Raw genomic sequence first — 20,420 nt, forward strand, 5'->3', positions numbered from 1 at the left:
TAGAAGAAAGAAATATTCATGTGCGAATGCTGTTTGTCGACTTTAGTTAGCATAGAATATGATCATCCCTCAGTATTTAGTAGATAAATTGGGCCTGTGGCTTCAATACTCTTTTGTGCAACTGAATTCTTGATTTTCTCACTGATATGCCCCGTATGTGTGACAGTTTTGGCTAATATTTCTAACACTATATTCAGGTTCAACTCAGGACTGTGTCCTAAGTCCACTGTTGTTCACAGTGCTATGCCATGACTGTTGTGCAAGGTTTGCTACCAACCATATTGTGAAGTATATGAATGATACAACAGTTGTGGGACTTATTCAGGATGATACTGAAGTGATTACCGGGAGGAGGTAGAGGGTTGATTACTGGTATAATAAAAACAGCCTGGTTTTAAATGTAGGAAAAACAAAAGAGATCATTTCGATTTCACAAAAAGCAAGCATAGACATATATCCCTGATGAGCAGATTAGTTTGATCACTCAATGAGTGAGACACTGGTGAAGCGGCCACAGCAGCGCCTACATTTTCTGCATCTATCAGAAGAGCACATTTTTTTCCACTATCCTTACAACTTTCAATAGAGGGATGATTGAAAACATCCTGTTGTACTGTATTACTGTGTAGTTTGCAAGTATTACTGTTTCGGACAGAAAGGCTGTGCAGAGAGTGGTGAGGATGGCAGAAAAGGTGACCAGTTTTCTTTATTACCTTCTGGGAGAAGGCTTCACAGTATCTGAAGCAGAAACAACTAGACTCTGTAATAGCTTTATACCATATAACACCAACCTTGTTAACGGTCACGATTCTTTTATCTGTCTGTGATTAGTATGTATGTATGTGTATATATATATATATATATATATATATATATATATATATATATATATATATATATATATATATATATTTGTGTGTGTGTGTGTGTGTGTGTGTGTGTGTATTAAACAATAAAATATACGAACACCAGGAAGTTATAAAACTATAAAAAGGTTTAATAAAACCAGAATAAAACCAAGCTATCGCTGGCATCTGCCAGCATCATCAGGGTAGTCTCCAGTCGATGGGAGAAGCTATTTATAAATGTGGCATTCTTTGCGCCCGGCTTCTTGACCTCGTCATGGGTCCCAGCCAATCCACCTGCGTTTTGATCGTAGTTTCTGTGTTGCAAGCTGTAATTTCCTCACTTTCCTTACTTGTGCTGGTACCGCAGCTCTTCCTCCCTTCTTTGCATAACTGTGAGTCGGGGGGATTCCTTAATTCCACGTAATTAGATGTGCACTGTCTGTGTTTATGTTGTTTATTCTCCTCATCCTCCTTCTTAGTACTCCCTATTTCTCTTCTCCTCCCCCTGTTTCTCTGTTTACGATCCTCTTTCAAAACTATATCCTCATTGTTTGTCTCTGTAGCCCAAGATTCCATTGTGTTTACATCGTCCTGTTTCCCGATCCTTCATATCACTTTATTAACTCCCCTTTCTATTTTCTCTTCAATGGGGGTGATTTTAACACCCTCTCCAGAATTCGTGGCGCCCACAAATTGATTGCTGACCCCTTTTTCCGAGGGGGCTGTCCCTTCACTGTTGTTTGTGTATTCGCTCATTACTTGGGGGTATGCAATCTTCCTTAAAAGGAGAGAGGTGGAATCCTTACGGTCGTGACTTGCATCTCCTTGTGCATTCCTACGGGGAGTCGTTCCTCTCAAATGTCTATAGGAGCGTGTGGAAGCTCTAAGACTATAGCGAACAGGCTTCTCATCTCCCCGTTGTTCTCCTGCGTTCCCAAGGTAATAACAGTTCAAACGGGAAATGTCATTAATGAAGTTAGTTGCAGGATCGCCGGTGGAATTACATGTGGCATTCCAATCCTTCGAATCATGATTGTTTAATAACCCAAAGTCTATACCAGATCGCTTTTTTGTCAAACTCCTCACTGTTCCCGGGGAGACCCTCAATTCATCGGCACTTGGCTCTTGGCTGTCAATCCACTCCTGTGTCCATGGGGGAGGGGCATATGTTTCAGCAGGTGGGGAGTTACTCTGCTGCTGGTTATTCCCTGTCTGGGTATTTCCAAGGCTCGTCTCCTCCGTCAACCCTCTTTGCCGAAGGCACGTAATGTTACATCGTTTTTCTCCGGAGGGACGGTCGCGCATTGCCCATGCTCTTAATGTTACATGTGCTGGGCATAGGTCCACATGTCTGTTGATGGATTCTTCGTTGGAGAGCCACGCCTCTTTAAGGAGCCGGCCCCCCTTCGTGCTGCCACTGGCCATCACCTGCACGTTGCTAAAATCGAACCTATGCCCAGATTCTAGCATATGCGCCCCGATTTGGGAATACTGGTTGCCTCTCCTTACCGCCAACTTATGCTCGTGAATTCTAGTTTTGACACGTTTGGAGGTTTCCCCCATGTAATTAGCAGAGCAACTTTTACAGTTGATCCTGTAAATGACATTGGACTTCTCTATGGCGGGGAGTGGATCTTTCAATCTCATCACCTTAGATCGCAGCGTCTGGTTGGGGTTATGTGCCATCCTCACATCATAGGGTGCCAATATCCTAGCCGTGGCTTCTGAGACGGTGTTAATATAAGGAAGAGTGATACGAAGTCTCTGTGATGTATGTTCTTCTATTTGAGACCTGATGGGGAGGGAGGGTCTGGATGATAGTCCATGGCGCCTGATGAACTTCATAGGGTAACCATTGTGCCTGCACACCTTAAAAAGGTGTTTCTTTTCTTCCATCCTAGCCTTGGCAGTGTTGCAGTGGGAGCCTACTCTCTTGAAGAGTGTTCTAATACAGCTGGCCTTGTGGGCCACTGGATGGTTGCTATCATAGTGTAGGATTCTATCTGTGTGCGTGGACTTGCGGTAGACCCTGGTCTTCAGGGTTCCATTAGGTTGGCGGTGGACCAGGACATCAAGAAATGCCAACTCACCCTGGTGCTCTTCCTCTTCCGTAAACTGCAAATCCACGCACACCGAATTGAGTATGCCCACAAAGCCAGCTTTTTGGCTCCTCCTGATGATGACAAATGTATCGTCCACGTAGCGAGCCCAGAATTTAGGACAACACTGGGTCATCGCTACGTGCTCCAATTGCTGCAACACTGCCTCTGCTATGATGCTGGATATTGGTGACCCCATGGGGGTGCCCTTAACCTGCTCAAAGGTAGTGCCCTGGAATGTGAAGTATGTTTTTAAACATACTTCTAATAGATTTATGAGGTCCTGAGGCCGAAGGTGGTCCTGCTAGTGACCTAAACCTTTTTTCTCGAGAAGATCTTTTATCGTCTTGATGGCCAGATCTTGTGGGATAGAGGTGAAGAGGGAGACGACATCAAAAGATATCATCACCTCATCATCCTCTATCCTCAAAGACTTGATCCTGTCAAGGAAATCCTCAGCAGATTTGACAGTGGTAGAACCACCCTCAACCAAATGGTTGATGCGATTACTCAGCCATTTGGCAAGGCCTGAGGTCGGAGTGTCCCTAAACGCCACAATCGGGCGAAGGGGGACCCCCTCCTTGTGGACCTTAGGAAGGCCACAGAATCTGGCCATTGCGGCCATTGCAGTGTCACTAGGGCGCAGCTTTCTAAGAGTAACCTCATCAAGCCTCTTACTGCATTTAAGGTTGTTAAGTAATTTATTAGTATGGTTTTTAAGGGCCGTCATGGGGTCACCGTCTACCATTCTATAAGCTGTAGTATCATTGAGCAGGCACAATGCCTTACCAATATATTGCGCCTTGTCCATGATGACAGTGGCCCTCCCCTTATCTGCTGGCATTATAAGGATGGTGTCATCCTTTTTGAGCTGATTTAAAGCCTCTAGTTCTTTCTTAGATAGGGTTTGGTGGCCCTATGATTCATAACCAAACCTGTTGCCTGATGCCCTTCCTAAGGTCCACAAGGAGGGGGTCCCCCTTCGCCTGATTGTGGCGTTTAGGGATACTCCGACCTCAGGCCTTGCCAAATGGCTGAGTAATCGCATCAACCATTTGGTTGAGGGTGGTTCTACCACTGTCAAATCTGCTGAGGATTTCCTTGACAGGATATGCTAGAATCTGGGCATAGGTTCGATTTTAGCAATGTGCAGGTGATGGCCAGTGACAGCACGAAGGGGGGCCGGCTCCTTAAAGAGGCGTGGCTCTCCAACGAAGAATCCATCAACAGACATGTGGACCTATGCCCAGCACATGTAACATTAAGAGCATGGGCAATGCGCGACCGTCCCTCCGGAGAAAAACGATGTAACATTACGTGCCTTCAGCAAAGAGGGTTGACAGAGGAGACGAGCCTTGGAAATACCCAGACAGGGAATAACCAGCAGCAGAGTAACTCCCCACCTGCTGAAACATATGCCCCTCCCCCATGGACACAGGAGTGGATTGACAGCCAAGAGCCAAGTGCCGATGAATTGAGGGTCTCCCCGGGAACAGCGAGGAGTTTGACAAAAAAGCGATCTGGTATAGACTTTGGGTTATTAAACAATCATGATTCGAAGGATTGGAATGCCACATGTAATTCCACCGGCGATCCTGCAACTAACTTCATTAATGACATTTCCCGTTTGAACTGTTATTACCTTGGGAACGCAGGAGAACAACGGGGAGATGAGAAGCCTGTTCGCTATAATCTTAGAGCTTCCACACGCTCCTATAGACATTTGAGAGGAACGACTCCCCGTAGGAATGCACAAGGAGATGCAAGTCACGACCGTAAGGATTCCACCTCTCTCCTTTTAAGGAAGATTGCATACCCCCAAGTAATGAGCGAATACACAAACAACAGTGAAGGGACAGCCCCCTCGGAAAAAGGGGTCAGCAATCAATTTGTGGGCGCCACGAATTCTGGAGAGGGTGTTAAAATCACCCCCATTGAAGAGAAAATAGAAAGGGGAGTTAATAAAGTGATACGAAGGATCGGGAAACAGGACGATGTAAACACAATGGAATCTTGGGCTACAGAGACAAACAATGAGGATATAGTTTTGAAAGAGGATCGTAAACAGAGAAACAGGGGGAGGAGAAGAGAAATAGGGAGTACTAAGAAGGAGGATGAGGAGAATAAACAACATAAACACAGACAGTGCACATCTAATTACGTGGAATTAAGGAGTCCCCCCGACTCACAGTTATGCAAAGAAGGGAGGAAGAGCTGCGGTACCAGCACAAGTAAGGAAAGTGAAGAAATTACAGCTTGCAACACAGAAACTACGATCAAAACGCAGGTGGATTGGCTGGGACCCATGACGAGGTCAAGAAGCCGGGCGCAAAGAATGCCACATTTATAAATAGCTTCTCCCATCGACTGGAGACTACCCTGATGATGCTGGCAGATGCCAGCGAAAGCTTGGTTTTATTCTGGTTTTATTAAACCTTTTTATAGTTTTATAACTTCCTGGTGTTCGTATATTTTATTGTTTAATATGAGTCTACCCAGGAATCACTGTTTTGTTTTCTGAGGTTTTCGCGGGTGTTTGTATGTAGGTCTTTAGTTATTCGGGTTTTCTCCTGCATAAAATTGGAAGTGTCTTGGCGACGTTTCGACGAAGTCCCATTCATCATCTTCAGGCTGGTGTTTTCAGCTTCGTGGTTCGAGGAGCAATGTGTGGTCTTAGCTGAAGAATGACACCAGACTCACACTCACAAAAACCACACAGGATGTCACCACCACACATCCATGCAAAAAGCAAACTCAAAGCCACACCGATGATGAGGCATGACCACAAACCAGAAGCCAGACCATAGCTGCATCATTAGCCACTTTCAACCCCTCCAATCCATACATGAAGCAAACTGACACCCACCATGAAGATGAGGCACAATCACGAACGCTAAGCCGAACAACAGCAAGGCAACCCACCATCTTAAATCCCCCTGTAACTCAGACTAACCTGAGTACAACAAAGCCCCCACCCAAACAGAACACTCCCCCAGCCAATCAGAGCACAGCCAACCCCCCAGCCAATCAGAGCACAGCCAAGCTCCTAACCAATCAGAACACACCTAAGCTCCCACCCAATCAGTTCATACCCCCACTGGCAGTTAAAAGGAAGAAACAGCTAAGACCACACATTGCTCCTCGAAGCACGAAGCTGAAAACACCAGCCTGAAGATGACGAATGGGACTTCGTCGAAACGTCGCCAAGACACTTCCAATTTTACGCAGGAGAAAACCCAAATAACCAAAGACACACACACACACACATATATATTATATGTATGTATGTATATATATACCGTACTTTCCGGTGTATAAGACTTTTGAAAGCGCGAAAATCAGCGCCGAAGTCGGGGGTCATCTGGCGTATAAGACGACTTTCTAGGCATGTGACTCAGCACCGAAGATGGGGGTCGTCTTATGCACCGGGTCGCCTTATACGGCAGAATATACGGTATGTGTGTGTGTGCGTGTGTGTATGTGTGTATTTGTGTGTGTGTGTATGTTTGTGTGTATATATATTATCCCTAATTATACCTAATTATTTTCATGCTCTGGTGATGTAATTATAATTATGTTAAAAATTCGAATCCTGGGTAATGCCATGTAGTAAAAACAAATAAATACAAACACCAGGATAATATCAAACTAGGATTTGTTTAATAAAAATGCTTAGCTTTCGTCGGCCAGCACTGCCGACATCATCAGAGCATAGAAACAAGTCAATGGGAGTTTCCTTTTATAACGCCGGCCGGTTTTGCGCACGGCTCTTGGACCTGGACATCAGTCCATCTGATGTCTCTAATTGTTTCCTTCTTGAAAGGCACGTACTCGCTGTTCCCTTGATGGTTTTTAAAGCCGCAATTCTCTTATCCACTTTCTTTTCTCCAATCCCGTCCCTCTGGTATTGCTCCATGCGAGGAAATGGGAGAAGGGGCGTTGACTTACCTGAACGCCTTTTCTCAGCACGGAGATGGATAATCCACGCAGTGGGTTGAGACTGTATTCCTGGCCAATCAGATCAGTCAGCCAAAGTTGCCACGCCCCGTCTTGGACCATGATCCTCCAGTCTTGACTCGAGCGCAGCCATTGACTGACAGTAAGACGTTTTGGCTCCACTAAATATACCCTATTATTCTAGTCTATAAGGGTGGGTGTGGATTATCCATCTCGTGCTGAGAAAAGGCGTTCAGGTAAGTCAACGCCCCTTCTCCAGCACTGGAGATGGATAATCCACGCAGTGGGACATACCAAAGCCTATTGTCCCTTGGGTTGGGGAATAGACTGGTCCCGTGTGCAACTTTGGTCTAGCACCTGCTGGAGAACCCTCCTACCGAAGGAGGCCTCTGCAGAGGAGTACCTGTCGATTTTGTAATGACGAATGAATGGAGAGGGCGAGGCCCAAGTGGCTGCCCTGCATACCTCTTCAATAGAAGCCTGCATGGCCCATGCTGCTGAGGTGGCAGCACTCCTTGTGGAATGGGCCGTGATATGCTTGGGGACTTGCAAGGACTCCGCCTGGTATGCCCCCGTGATGCATGCCCTAATCCACCTACCGATGGTAGAGGACGAGACCTTCCGGCCCCTAGTAGCAGGGTTGAAGGATATGAAAAGCGCTTCCGAGCGTCGGAATTCCGCTGTGCGTGAAATGTAATGTCTTAGTGCCCTGCGTACGTCCAAGGTGTGCCATTGTTGTTCCAGGGGATGAGCTGGGTTTGGACAGAAGTCTGGTAGGACTATTTCCTGTGATCTGTGAAAAAGGGAGTTGACCTTTGGAATGAATGAAGGGTCTATTCTTAGGACTACCTTGTCCCTGTGAAAATGGCACAGGTCCTTCCTCATTGAGAGAGAAGCTAACTCGGATATCCGCCGAGCTGACGTGATGGCTACCAAGAATGCTACCTTATGGGTCAGATAGCGAATGTCACATGTTTTGAGTGGTTCGAAGGGCGCTCTGGTAAGAGCTTGTAGTACTCGTGGTAGTTCCCACGATGGATACCTATGCACGGTTGGCGGTCTGATGTTTGCAGCCCCCTTGAGGAAGGATCGTATTAAGGGATGCTTGCCCAAGGATTCACCGGGGCTGGCAGAAAGTATAGTTGAGAGGGCGGCGATTTGCCTGCGCAGTGTGTTTGGCGAGAGGTCCCTCTCTAGGCCATCTAGTAAAAATTCTAGGATCTTGGGAATTGTGATCCCTTCGAGTAACAATTCCTGTTTAGAGCACCATGATTGGAAGCTTCTCCACGTGGCCTCGTAGATACGGTTCGTGGAGGGGCGCCTTGATGCCTGTATGACCCTAATTACACCCTGTGAGCAAGCCCCCTTGGCTAAAATTGACCGTTCAAGAGCCAGACGGCTAGTTGTAGCCATTGTGGCTCTGGGTGGGAGATCTCCCCCTGCTTGAGGGAGATCCTCTCCGGAGGAATCCGCCATGGATTCGTGCGGGAGAGACTCCTCAAGTCTGCGAACCAAGGTCTCCTTGGCCAATAAGGGGCCACAAGGATTACCTCGGCCCTTTCCCGCAGAATCTTGCGTACTACCGCCGGAAGGAGAGGTAAGGGTGGAAACGCGTACAGGAGCCCCCTTGGCCATGGGCTCCGTAACGCGTCCGTCTGCTCTGCTCCCTTGGATGGGAATCGGGAGAAGAAGCGAGTTAGGTGGGCATTGGAAGGAGAGGCAAAAAGGTCCACCTGGGGAAGCCCGAAGCAGTGACAGACCTCCCTGAAGATCCTCGGGTGTAGTTGCCACTCCGAGTGATCTATTGTTGATCTGCTCAACAGATCTGCTTGGATGTTTGCCTCCCCCGATATGTGGTCGGCCTTTATGGAGGCCAGATTTTGTTCCGCCCAGGCCCCCAGTAGGAGGGCCTCCGCCGAGAGCGAGCGAGAGTGTGTGCCCCCCTGACGGTTTATGTGGGCCTTGGCTGTCACGTTGTCCGTCAGGACCAGTACGTGCCTGCCTTTTATGCTGCTGTGAAAATGCCTTAACGCTAGGTGAATAGCCCGCAGCTCGAGCCAGTTTATGTTGTGTCGGAGATCCACCGCTGACCAGCGGCCCTGTGTCCACTTGGTCCCCAAGTGGCCTCCCCAGCCGAATAAGCTCGCATCTGTTGTGACTACTACTCTGTCTGGTTCCCTGAAGGGGGACCCCCTGAGGAGAGCTGGAGATAGCCACCACCTGAGGGAGTGTCGTACTCTCAGAGGTATGCCTACCCTCTTCCGGGATGCACTGATTTGTTGTCTCTGAAACGGGAGCATGAACCATTGCAGTTCTCTTGAGTGCAGCCTTGCCCAAGGAACTATTGCTATGGTCGATATCATCTTCCCTAGCAGCTGGGAGAGGCAGACCAGCGTCACTGACTGACCGCGGCTTACCTGTTTTACGGCTTTCTTTATGCTGCTGAGGCGTTCCTGTGATAGGTACACCTTGCATTCCTTTGTGTCTATGACCGCTCCCAGGTGGAGTATTCTCGTAGTTGGGGTTAGATGGCTCTTTGGAAAGTTCACCGAGAAGCCGTGGTCCTGCAGCATTTTTATCACTAACTTTAGGTCCGCCCGAGACTGCTGGGCGGACGATGACTGGATTAGAATATCGTCCAGGTAGCACTGGACTCTGACTGGTACGTTTCTTAGTTGTGCTGCCAGAACCGCCAGAATCTTGGTGAACACCCTGGGCGCTGATGACAGGCCGAATGGAAGTGCCCTGTATTGAAAATGGTGCCCCCTGTAGGCAAACCGTAGAAAGCGGCGGTGAGCCAGAGAGATAGGGATGTGCAAGTATGCCTCCGTGAGGTCGATCGATGCCAGAAAATCCCCTTTCCTTACGCTTCCAAGGATGGAGCGTAGTGTCTGCATTTTGAATTTGCGGTATTTTATGTAGAAATTTAGCCTTTTCAAATCCAAAACGGCTCTCCAACCCCCCGAGGGTTTTGGGACCACGAAGAGGATAGAATAAAACCCCTGGTCTCTCTGGTTCATAGGCACCGGCTCTACGGCCCGTATGTTTAGAAGGTGCTGAACGGCCTCGTTCATGAGCCTTCTCTTTGTTGGGTTTGTGGGACAGGGGCACGGGCGGAAGCGGTTCGGGGGCTTTGAGAGAAATTCTAGATATAGACCATGACGTATGGTGTTCCTGACCCATACGTCCGTGGTGGTCTCTTCCCACTGGGGAGCAAACCCTGCTAGTCTGCCCCCTATGGGAAGGTCTGGGCGGGAGTCATCTGGTACGGCGGAAGGGGCGGTTGTTCCCCCGAAAGGGCCGTCTTCCCTGTGTTTGCCTATGTCTTGTGTTCTGTCTGTCCCCCTGTCTTTCCCTATCCTGTCTAGCTTGGAAGGGTTGGGAATTTTGAAAGTAGTTGACCCTGGCTTCCGTACGAAAGGATTGTTTCCTTCCCCAGGAGCCGGGTCTCTTGTCCTGCCTTTTAAGCATGTGTTTAAGGACCTTGCGCTTGTCCTTGTTCTCTGTCAGGTATGGCGTTAGTGCCTCACCAAACAGCTTTGCCCCTTGGTACGGAGCCGAAGCCAATTTCCACTTGGATTTGGTATCCGCCTGCCAGTTCTTTAGCCAGAGGATGCGCCTGCTCGTGTTGTTTGCCGCCATTGCCTTGGCTGGAAACTTGGTCGCTAACAGTGTTGCGTCCGACGCATATTCCGTGGCCGCTACCATTTTGCTGAGTTCCTGATGAGTGCGTATATCTTCCATGGGAACCCGGCCCTGTAGCTCACGGAGCCAACAAAGTGTGGCTCTGGTGAAAAAGGACGCGGAGGTAGACGCCCTGGTAGCCCAAGCTATTGCCTGGTGCGTTCTCCTGTAGTTGGACTCACTCTTTCGGTCCTCGGCTTTAAGAGCCTCAGCAAAATTTCCTGATATGGCCGTGTCCGATATCAGGGGACCTATGGGTTCGTCCACCACCGGCACCTCCAATGTTCCCTCTAGCTCCCTTGCTACGTTAAATAGCTTCCTCTCCGCATTGCTAGGAAGCGGTAGGGAGGTTGGCGCTGCCCACTGTTTCCTTATTGTGTTTAGGAACATGGTCGGGCATGGTATGCGGTGTTGAGTGGTTACCTTTTCGGCGAACGTCGGCTCAGCCTCCGTGTCAACTGTGACAGGCTCCGCTGGTGTCCCATGCCCCAGATGGGCTGTGGCCTCAGCCTTGCGCAGAATAGTAACAAAAAGAGAAGGGTTAAACAGGCCGCTGAAGGACGGCCCTTGAGGTGAGGTGTCCTCCTCCTCCTCAGACATTTGAATCCCTTGTGACGTACCTGGCTGGTCCAGGTAAGCTTCCTCAGAGACCGACGAGTCTGAGACGGAGGAGAGGTCCTGATGGTCCTCCGTTTCCTCCCGATGCCTCGTTCTAAGTCCTAGAGACTTGGCTTTTGAAGTTTGAGCCCTGGCCTCAAATGCACGGTCCACTGCCTGTGCTATTAGGGTAGCTAGCAGATCCCCCGTCAATGCAGGAGGAGTGACCATTGCCTGCGACCCTGCAGGTGCTGTGGTTAGCATGGTCCTCGGGGTTTCCTGTAACCTCCGTGGGGAGGGGGATCGGGAGAGCGATGAGAATTCGCCTATCCCACCCTCTGTTTGGGACTGTGATGAGCTCCCTAATGACCAAATGGCCCGTGGGGATGAAGGGAGACCCAGCGGTAGATCAGAACCTATTCCCCCATTCTGCCTATTTTCAATTCTGGCCCTTTTCTGGGCTCTGTCGAACTCTTTTTCTAGGGCTTGGTGTCTTCTGATTGCCTGTTTGTCAGCCTTCTTTGATGACTTCCTTGCAGCCTTTCTAGGGGCTGCAGAGGATTCCGAATCCTCTGAAGCAGGTGCTCCAGAGGATGAAGGCGGGGCTCCAGTGGAGGGAATGATTGCTTCCTCCATTCTCCACTAACGCTGGGCCGCGATAGGGGGGACCCAGGTAGTAGGAGAGCTCCAACTTTGAGTAAGGACAGGCGCACTACTGGGGGCGTCTGGAACTCAGGAGCAGACTCTGCCAAATTGTCAGAGTTAGTCACTGTGCACGGATAAGAACAGGCACGCTAATGGGAATGCCTGGAACCCGGCTTGACTATGGTGGGTAAGGACAGGCACGCGACTGGGGATGCCTGGAACCCACCACTAAATCCAGAGGCGTACGGGCCACTAATGGGGGACCCGAAGTCTGGAAGGAGCCAAAGGCAACTAAACACAGTTAGTTATGAAAGGTTCTTATTTACTTTAGGTAGAAGACACCAAGTCCTGGCATCAGTAGCTATGTGTCTGATTTGAATGTCTCTGAATGACTAATAGATGCTTTAGTACCCCAGTACTGCTTGCCTATTATTCACTCCAGCGGCTGAACCTAGCTTCCTTAAGGAACTTTAACTCCCCTGTTTGGACAAAAAATATGGCCGCCGCTGCCAGGAAACTACTGCGCATGTGTTAACAAGGCTGCCTATGCCACGTGCGGTTGTAACAAAGAGCTGCGCGTGCTTCCAGCTGTGCAGACAATGGCGCCTCGTTTAAAAAATCCTGAGCAGCCTGGAGTGAAAAGACTGCTCCTTCGCACGCCAGCTGTTTCCCTTAATCAATCTCCCTCCCAGCATGCGTCCCCTTTGTCCTCCGCTTCCCTCGCTAACTGCTTGCCTTTCTGTCTTTTTTTTTTGTTTGTTTGTTTTAAACGCGAGGGGTTGCCCGAGCCTCCCCCCGTTTGTTTAAGGTGGCTGCCGGCTGTTGGAAGGTGGCTGGGGTTGTTTAGGGAGGGGAGTTAGGGATTTCCCCCTTTTAAGTGGGGGAGGTTTCCCCTGTAGGAATCTGACTTCCTGAGTTTTACAATTTAGCAAGGAAATTTTTGAGTGGTCAATTAAATTGAATTAAATTATCTCTAATTAACTTTTAAACTAAGCAATTTCAGCTACTAGAAAAAAATCCCCCCTAATGGAAAGGAACTATACCTGCCCAGGAGCCAAAAGTTCTAGATGTGTCTTCATGGCGAGATCAGTCAAGACTGGAGGATCATGGTCCAAGACGGGGCGTGGCAACTTTGGCTGACTGATCTGATTGGCCAGGAATACAGTCTCAACCCACTGCGTGGATTATCCATCTCCAGTGCTGGAGAAATTGGCACGACAGATATCTATCAACTATTGTAAGTAAGAGTTCCTGCATGGCTGCATTCAAGAGGACCTCACTCCTAAATTGCTGAGGAGACCCATGATCGACTCCATGGAATGTCAGCTGGCTGTCCATCAATTTCAGCATCGCACCGTTCATGCTTTGATTAGTGACCAACATAGACCGATAGATGTGCTGAAGACATGGGTCCGAGAATATCGAGAGTGCTGCAATATGACATAACACACCAACACTTTTGGGCACTGGGCTGCCACATCCATCAAGCCACCAGAAGGGCGGGCCAACAGATGACTATGACACTTCAACGAAAAACAGACATCTTACGGATGCTGGATGGATTTAACCATACTAATAAACCTATCTTCCAAAGCGTTGACCCGACAACAGATTACTCTGCTCAAATGGAACACGGGACATAACTTGGCGGATGCGTGGGCTTCGGATTTTGGAGCGGCATTGGAACCTGCCATACAATGGATCGAGGTGGGGGACGTCAGAAATTCCATCAAACAATGGGTCACGGGGCTATTGATAAACCATAAGCGTTGTTAAATACTGTCCAGAGAACAGAGGGACGCTAAGGAAGGACAGTACTATCATTACCCTACCGGCAGATAAGGGGAGAGCAACGGTAGTTATGGATAGAACACAATATACAGATAAAATCTTGATGTTGCTTAAAGACACGATAGCATATAAAGTCATCAACAAAGACCCCATGACCACACTTAAGAATTGCATCAATAAATTCCTTAACAATTTTAAATGTGGACGAAGACACCTTAAGGAGGATACGCCCAGGAGACTCAGCCATGGCTAGGTTTTACGGCCTACCAAAGGTCCACAAAAAAGGAGTCCCCTTCCGCCCCATCATCTCATTTAAAAGTACACCAACCTCAGAGTTAGCCAAATGGCTGAATGGTCGGATCAGCCACTAAGTGGACAATAACGCGACCACAGTAAGATCAGCAGAGGAGTTTCTTGAAAGAATTGGATCCCTAAGAGTGGAGGATGATGAAGTGATGATGTAATTTGATATCACCTCACTCTTCACCTCCATCCCACAAGACCTGGCGATCACGGTGCTGAGAGATCGCCTGAATGAAGAGGGAAAAGGACAGCATCAAGACTCCCTTCATACCGAGGATTTGATAAAATTGACAATGCTATGCCTAAAAACATACTTTATCTTTCAAGGAACCATATACGAACAGGTCAAAGGGACACCAATGGGATCTCCTATTTTGAGTATAATAGCGGAAGTGGTGCTACAACAGCTGGAGGCCATAGTAATGACTAAATACCAACCTAAGTTTTGGGCCAGATATGTAGATGACACATTTGTTGTCATTAAGAGACGCGACAGGGTTAACTTTATGGACACACTGAATTCGGTATACCCAGATATTGGTTTTACAACAAAGGAGGAGAATCAAGGTTCCTTGGTTTTCCTGGATGTACTGGTTAGTCGACAACTGGATGGGACCTTGCACACCAGAGTATACCGAAAACCAACTCACACCAATAGAATCCTCCACTATAAAAGTAACCACCCAGTGGCCCATAAAGTAAGTTGCGTCAGGACATTATTCAAACACATAGGCTCACACTGTAATACAGCCAGGGCGAAAACCTCCTCTTCCGGGTCTGTAAGTATAATGGTTACCCAGTTGAATTTGTTAGGCATTGCAGTAGACCACCCAGACCTCGGGAAGATCCACAAACTGACAAAGCAACAACTCAACCCGTACGTATCCCCCTGCCATATATTGGCAATGTGTCAGAGGAAACAGCTAGATTGTTACCTCCTTTTAATGTCAAAGTGGCCCATAAACTGGACCAGACATTATGCGCCAAAATCATGCATCCAAAAGACCCCCTCCCCAACGAAGAAAGATCTTCGGTGGTGTATAAGATCCAATGCAAGGACTGTTCCTGTAACTACGTTGGGGAGACGTCTAAGAGGTTAAAGACCAGGGTGCATGAACATGCGCTGGCTGTTAAAAGACACGAGCAACATTCGCAGGTGTGGACCCACATGACCAATTTTGGCCACATATTTGATCTTGCTTAATGCACAGGTTTTGTCTGGAGATACCACCAAGGGAGGCCGCCTACTCAAAGAGGCTTGGCTTTCTGATGAGAACTCTATAAACTGCCATATAGAACTCTGCCCAGCACACCAAACGCTGAGAACGTGGGAAAAACAACGCCAGGATTCCCAACGAAAGCAACTCATTAACCCGTTACAGGACCAGAGGGACACAGCGATAGAAAAAACAAGGGACCCCCCTTTGGGAGTCTGTACACGAGCAAGAAGAGCAAGAGAGCCAATTAAGGGTGGAGTAGAATTCAATGCGCATCTTGCAGAGAGTTTGGTGATGCAAGCGCGAGGATCACGGACAATGGAAGATCGGAGTGAATGACGGGAAGGAGGCTCTCAACATGCCTTGGGACATCCTCTGAGAGGGGCAATGTCCTCCAATAGAAGAGTGGAGACAGGAACGGGCATGTCAGAGCCTTCCTGGACAAACATACAGACCCATTTGATGGACCATCTCGGAAACACTCATGCACGCGCAGGAGCAGCAGAGTGAAAAAGCAAGAAGACTTCATTGGATACATATCCTGCCAATAGCCCTCCAGGGAAAGAACGGTTGTGCTTTGGGGTAGAAACGAGGAGAGGGAATTAGTGTGTAACACAATGGTGTGATTGGAAACACATGAACGAATCAACGGTTGGGAAAAAGGAGGAGGGGGGAGTAGCGACCCTAAAATCATTAATATTACAGCAGATAGCTGTGGGCAGGTGAGGGAAACGACCAAAAAAGAGGGGGAGGAAGGAACAACAAATCTGGAGGTTGGGATGCATACGAAGAAAGCAATGGGCAAAAGGAGAGGGGGGGAACAGCAGCCCTAGAAATTGGTGGTGTAATGACAGACAGCGGGGGGTGCACAAGGGAGGAGATTGGAGAAAAGAAAGTGGATAAGAGAATTGAGGCTTTAAAAACCATCAAGGGAACAGCGAGTACGTGCCTTTCAAGAAGGAAACAATTAGAGACATCAGATGGGCCGAGAGCCGTGCGCAAAACTGGCCAGTGTTATAAAAGGAAACTCCCACTGACTTGTTTCTATGCTCTGATGATGTCGGCAATGCTGGCCAATGAAAGCTAAGCATTTTTATTAAACAAATACTAGTTTGATATTATCCTGGTGTTCATATTTATTTGTTTTTACTGTGTGTGTGTGTGTGTGTGTGTGTGTGTGTGTGGTGCATACATTATATATATATACACATACACAGAGAGAGAGAGACATTCTTTTCAAAGAATTTCATTTTTCATTTTTAATGTGTGCCAGTGTGTTCAAAGTGACAATAATGATTATTTATCTTATTTTATCTACAATTAAACCGCTTCAGCTCCATTGTAATAAATAAGACTTTTTAAAAGTTAAGTATCATAAAATTGCAATTTAACTTAATCAAATGAGAAATAAATCAATATAAATCTAATAAAATGTATACCCACTTAATTATAATATTTATGTATTTACCCAATGTTTGGCATGCGAGCAAAATTCTCCTGGAATTCATTCAAAGCAAGCATAGCAATATGAATCTGTAGGGGTGCCTATAAAAAGAACAAATTATGTACAGTATGAGGTCAAGGAAACACAGTTTTCCAAAAGATAACTACATTATGTTGTTATACAACAAAAACAGTAACAAATCTCATGGCACTAAAGTTTAATTGATTTATTATGACATAAGCTTTCACAATTTAAAGCTCACTAAGCAAAATACATATTGGCAATTTGAATGTTAACAAATCTGACAAAATGGGACACTAATCCTAATAAATCCTATTTATTTCTAAAACATGCACCAAAACTAATTTGTTTTTGTTCAATTTAATTTACAATAATATCCAACTTGAGTTTCTTTTCCAAATATCTAATTTTTTTGCAAATTTCTGTAAGAGACTAAAATAATTTTACAAACACATTTTTTCTTTTTCTTTTATTTATTTTTAAATATAATTAATGACTTAAGAGAATAGTCAAGTCAGCAAGCAGTATTCTGGCATTAATATACATAACATTGTTTTTTCTATGTATGGATGTGTTGTGTGTACACATATACATAAAATTTATAGGGTCTCCCATCTGACAGCAGTAAATCTGAACAGTATACAATATTTAAAGCTATCATAACTGTATAAACTCATAATGCCCTAAAGCAACAATAACCCTCTTAGCTAACTGCTTGCCCCCAAAGATTGGAGAAACAACCAGATGTTCAGAGCCTTATAAAAGGCTAGCAGGGTCAGAGCCACCTAGATCACTGGTGGGAGGGAATGTTATTCCATGGAGCAAGTATAACCTCAGAAGCTACAAAGGTCTTATGCTGATGCAGTAGCATCAGTAGGTTGATGACACCAAGATCTAGATTTTTGCCCTAGAACAACCAAATGTGTCCAATGCCTGGAAGCTGTGTGAGACTGGATGGGGAGAACAGGCTTGGCTCAACTCTGGCAAAACTGAGCGTTATAGATTTTAAGGCTCCTTAGTTCTGCAAATTTGGCTCATTTAATACCTTTATTGGTGTCCAGCACTTCAGCCAAGGGCACCAGCCCCGAGCTCATGAATCCAGTCAGCTGCCACCTTCCACTAAGCCACCTGAGAACTTTGCCCCTTCAATCTTCCTGAACACTGTCACAATGACTTTGTACTTTTCCAAATCTTGTTGCCACTGAAAATCACAACTTTAGCTATTAGGTGTAATAAGTTTCCTCCATCTCAAATTAACAACACTCTAGAATCTAGACCACACATGTCAAACTCGCAACGTCACGTGACATCGTGCAATATATTGTGATTTTTTCCCCCATTCCCGGCAATGGTTTCAGTGTGACCCATCCGGCCAATGGGGCAGCAGTTTGACATGCCAGATCTAGACCATCCTAATCTACAAGCTCCACAATCACATATTCAACCCCATTATCATTATCATATGTACACATATGTGCCTGTAAGTGGATGACTAATATTAAATATTAATATTTATATAAAGCCTGCAAACATGGTTTTACCATCTGGTATAGGGATCCAATAAAGGATATGGAATCTATACAGTGACTATATTGTGACTGTGCAAATTTATACTTTATGGTCTTAATAGTTTTATCGCTTTTAATGTTTTAAATGCTTTGTGTTTTATATTTGTTTATAATGTGTTATATTCTTTTTCTAACTTTGCTTGCTGCCCAGAATCACATATGTGAGATGTATCATTATATAAATTTAGCAAATTTACCAAACCAAGAAATGTTCCAGTGTGTGTGTGTGTGTGTGTGTGTGTGTGTGTGTGTGTGTTTGTGTGTGTAAAGAGAGAGAGAGAGAATCAGGGAATAAAGTCAAATATTTGTGAATTTATTTATTCTACACTGCTATGGTACTTGAAATGAATTAGAATTAATTTATCTTCAATTGTTATTTATTAGACGGTTCATTTTGTTCTGCCTTTGTGATTTGCATTAAATTTGGTTTGTGTCATCGTAATGTTGAATGTTTCGCTGAATTTAAATATTTTAAAAATATTATATATTTACATTGATTTATATTGATTTTGCACTATTTTAAGAACTATTTTTAAAAAACAGCATCTAAATAACATTAATCTAATTCATGTGTATTTATCTCAATAAATTGATTTTAAGCTCAATTATCTTTAAATATTCCAAATAAACTAACCTCAGGTTTGCTGAAGTCAGCAACAAGATAGGTTGGATTAGACAACTGTTTCTCCAGTGGTTCCTAGGAGGAAAAAAAGGAATCTATATATAATTTTCAAAACAAAGAAATAATCACAGGCAAATTGAATTAAGATTGTCCATATTTTTCAAAACCATACATTATTTTTAGCACTGTACAATAGCAGAAACAAAAAATGGAATGTGATCCCAAAGATAGTGGAACAAATAAAAATATTTTAAATAAACAGTTTCAAGAGGATAAAACCCTACCATTCTCCAAAGAAAAATCATTAGCAACAAAGTAGAGTTGTTAGGAAATCACAATGAACATAATCTTTATATCAGTTAATAAGTACTGTACTCCTGCTCCTACCTCCAAGCACCAAAATTATTTTAGGGCAGGGGTCCCCCCCCCCAGGAACTGGTATTCTCAAGTGAGCAAAGCCCCGTCCATGCACATGCAGGATCCAGGCAGCACACGAAACCATGTTCCCAGTCCGCAGAAAAACCATATTCCATGGAACCAATCTCTGGCACTCAAAAGATTGGGGGGGGGGGCTATTTTAGGATATTAAGATGGGAGAGCTGAGTATTTGTATAAGAGGACTGTTGCTGTCCTTGTTAATTTACCTATGGTTTACTCAATTACTTTTTTCAACCTAACCATATGGGATAGGTATACACAATAGATTAAAAGTAAAGGCTCCATATATTTTTTTAAAATATCACCCTAATATTTTCTAGCTAAACAACTTATTTATCTTTGATATGTATCATCAGATTCTCATTGGATCCTATTCTTCCTAATTTCTTAGACACTTTTCCTTTAATTTGTAATTTGTCTTTATATCAACTGTTGAAGTGAACATATTTCATTGGACATATCTATTACAAATTAAAATAAGCTAAAATAATATTAAATGTTCACTGGGTTTATCAATGGTTTATTAATGGATTTAACAATGTGTATTCATTAATTTAAGATTTAACTGAACCATGTAATCATGTAGAATGTAAGCTTATTTCTGGTAATTGACATGCTTCAACATTAATGCTTTCTAAGCTAACACTGACTTCCAGATTTTATAATGACTTCTAGATTTTAGCTATGAACAGATAACCTAAGATAACCCCTCTCCTATACTGTAAAATTTCCAGTGTCAAACATCTTTGTCATTCCCAAAACAGATTTCTCCAAGGAAATCTGTATTTCCAGATCCAAAATCTCTGAGCACTGCCCCACTTATAACTTTTCTGTTATTTTGTGGAGGGCTCAATACCATATATTTATGACTTTGACACTCCACTTTATGGCATTTGCTTATTCTGATTGTTTAGTGACAGAAAGTTATCAAATGCCTAGCAAACTGATGAAAACATTTTCTGCTAAATTTGCTTCTCAATTTTTCCAAAAACACTTTTTCTATTTATTATCTGATATCATTTTATGATTAATTTTTTTTCTTGAAGATTTGCAATATTTAATTAATTAATGTTCTCTTCTTTTTGTCTTTTTTGTTCTTTTTGTCTATTTCACAGATAAAAACCTAGAAAAGCACCAGGCCCAGACAGGCTAACTCCTTCTTGCTTGAAAATCTGTGCTGACCAAC

At 45.1% G+C, this 20,420-nt stretch overlaps 1 protein-coding gene across 5 annotated transcripts in view; it reads right to left on the minus strand.

Annotated features, from left to right (window-relative positions):
• The window catches only part of UBA6 (ubiquitin like modifier activating enzyme 6), a 177,696-nt gene that overhangs the window by 68,227 nt on the left and 89,049 nt on the right, over window positions 1-20,420 (minus strand). For all 5 annotated transcript variants that reach the window (XM_039369355.1, XM_039369353.1, XM_039369356.1 and 2 more), the window contains 2 exons: window positions 18,809-18,871; window positions 16,610-16,686 (listed from right to left, as the gene is read on the minus strand). In XM_039369355.1, coding sequence (XP_039225289.1) covers window positions 16,610-16,686; window positions 18,809-18,871 — 140 coding nt within the window. The remainder of the gene's footprint in view (window positions 1-16,609; window positions 16,687-18,808; window positions 18,872-20,420) is intronic.

The sequence above is a fragment of the Crotalus tigris genome, unplaced genomic scaffold (assembly GCF_016545835.1).
Source record: "Crotalus tigris isolate CLP2741 ecotype Arizona unplaced genomic scaffold, ASM1654583v1 scf7180000021050.780039, whole genome shotgun sequence".
NCBI classification, from domain to species: domain Eukaryota; kingdom Metazoa; phylum Chordata; class Lepidosauria; order Squamata; family Viperidae; genus Crotalus; species Crotalus tigris.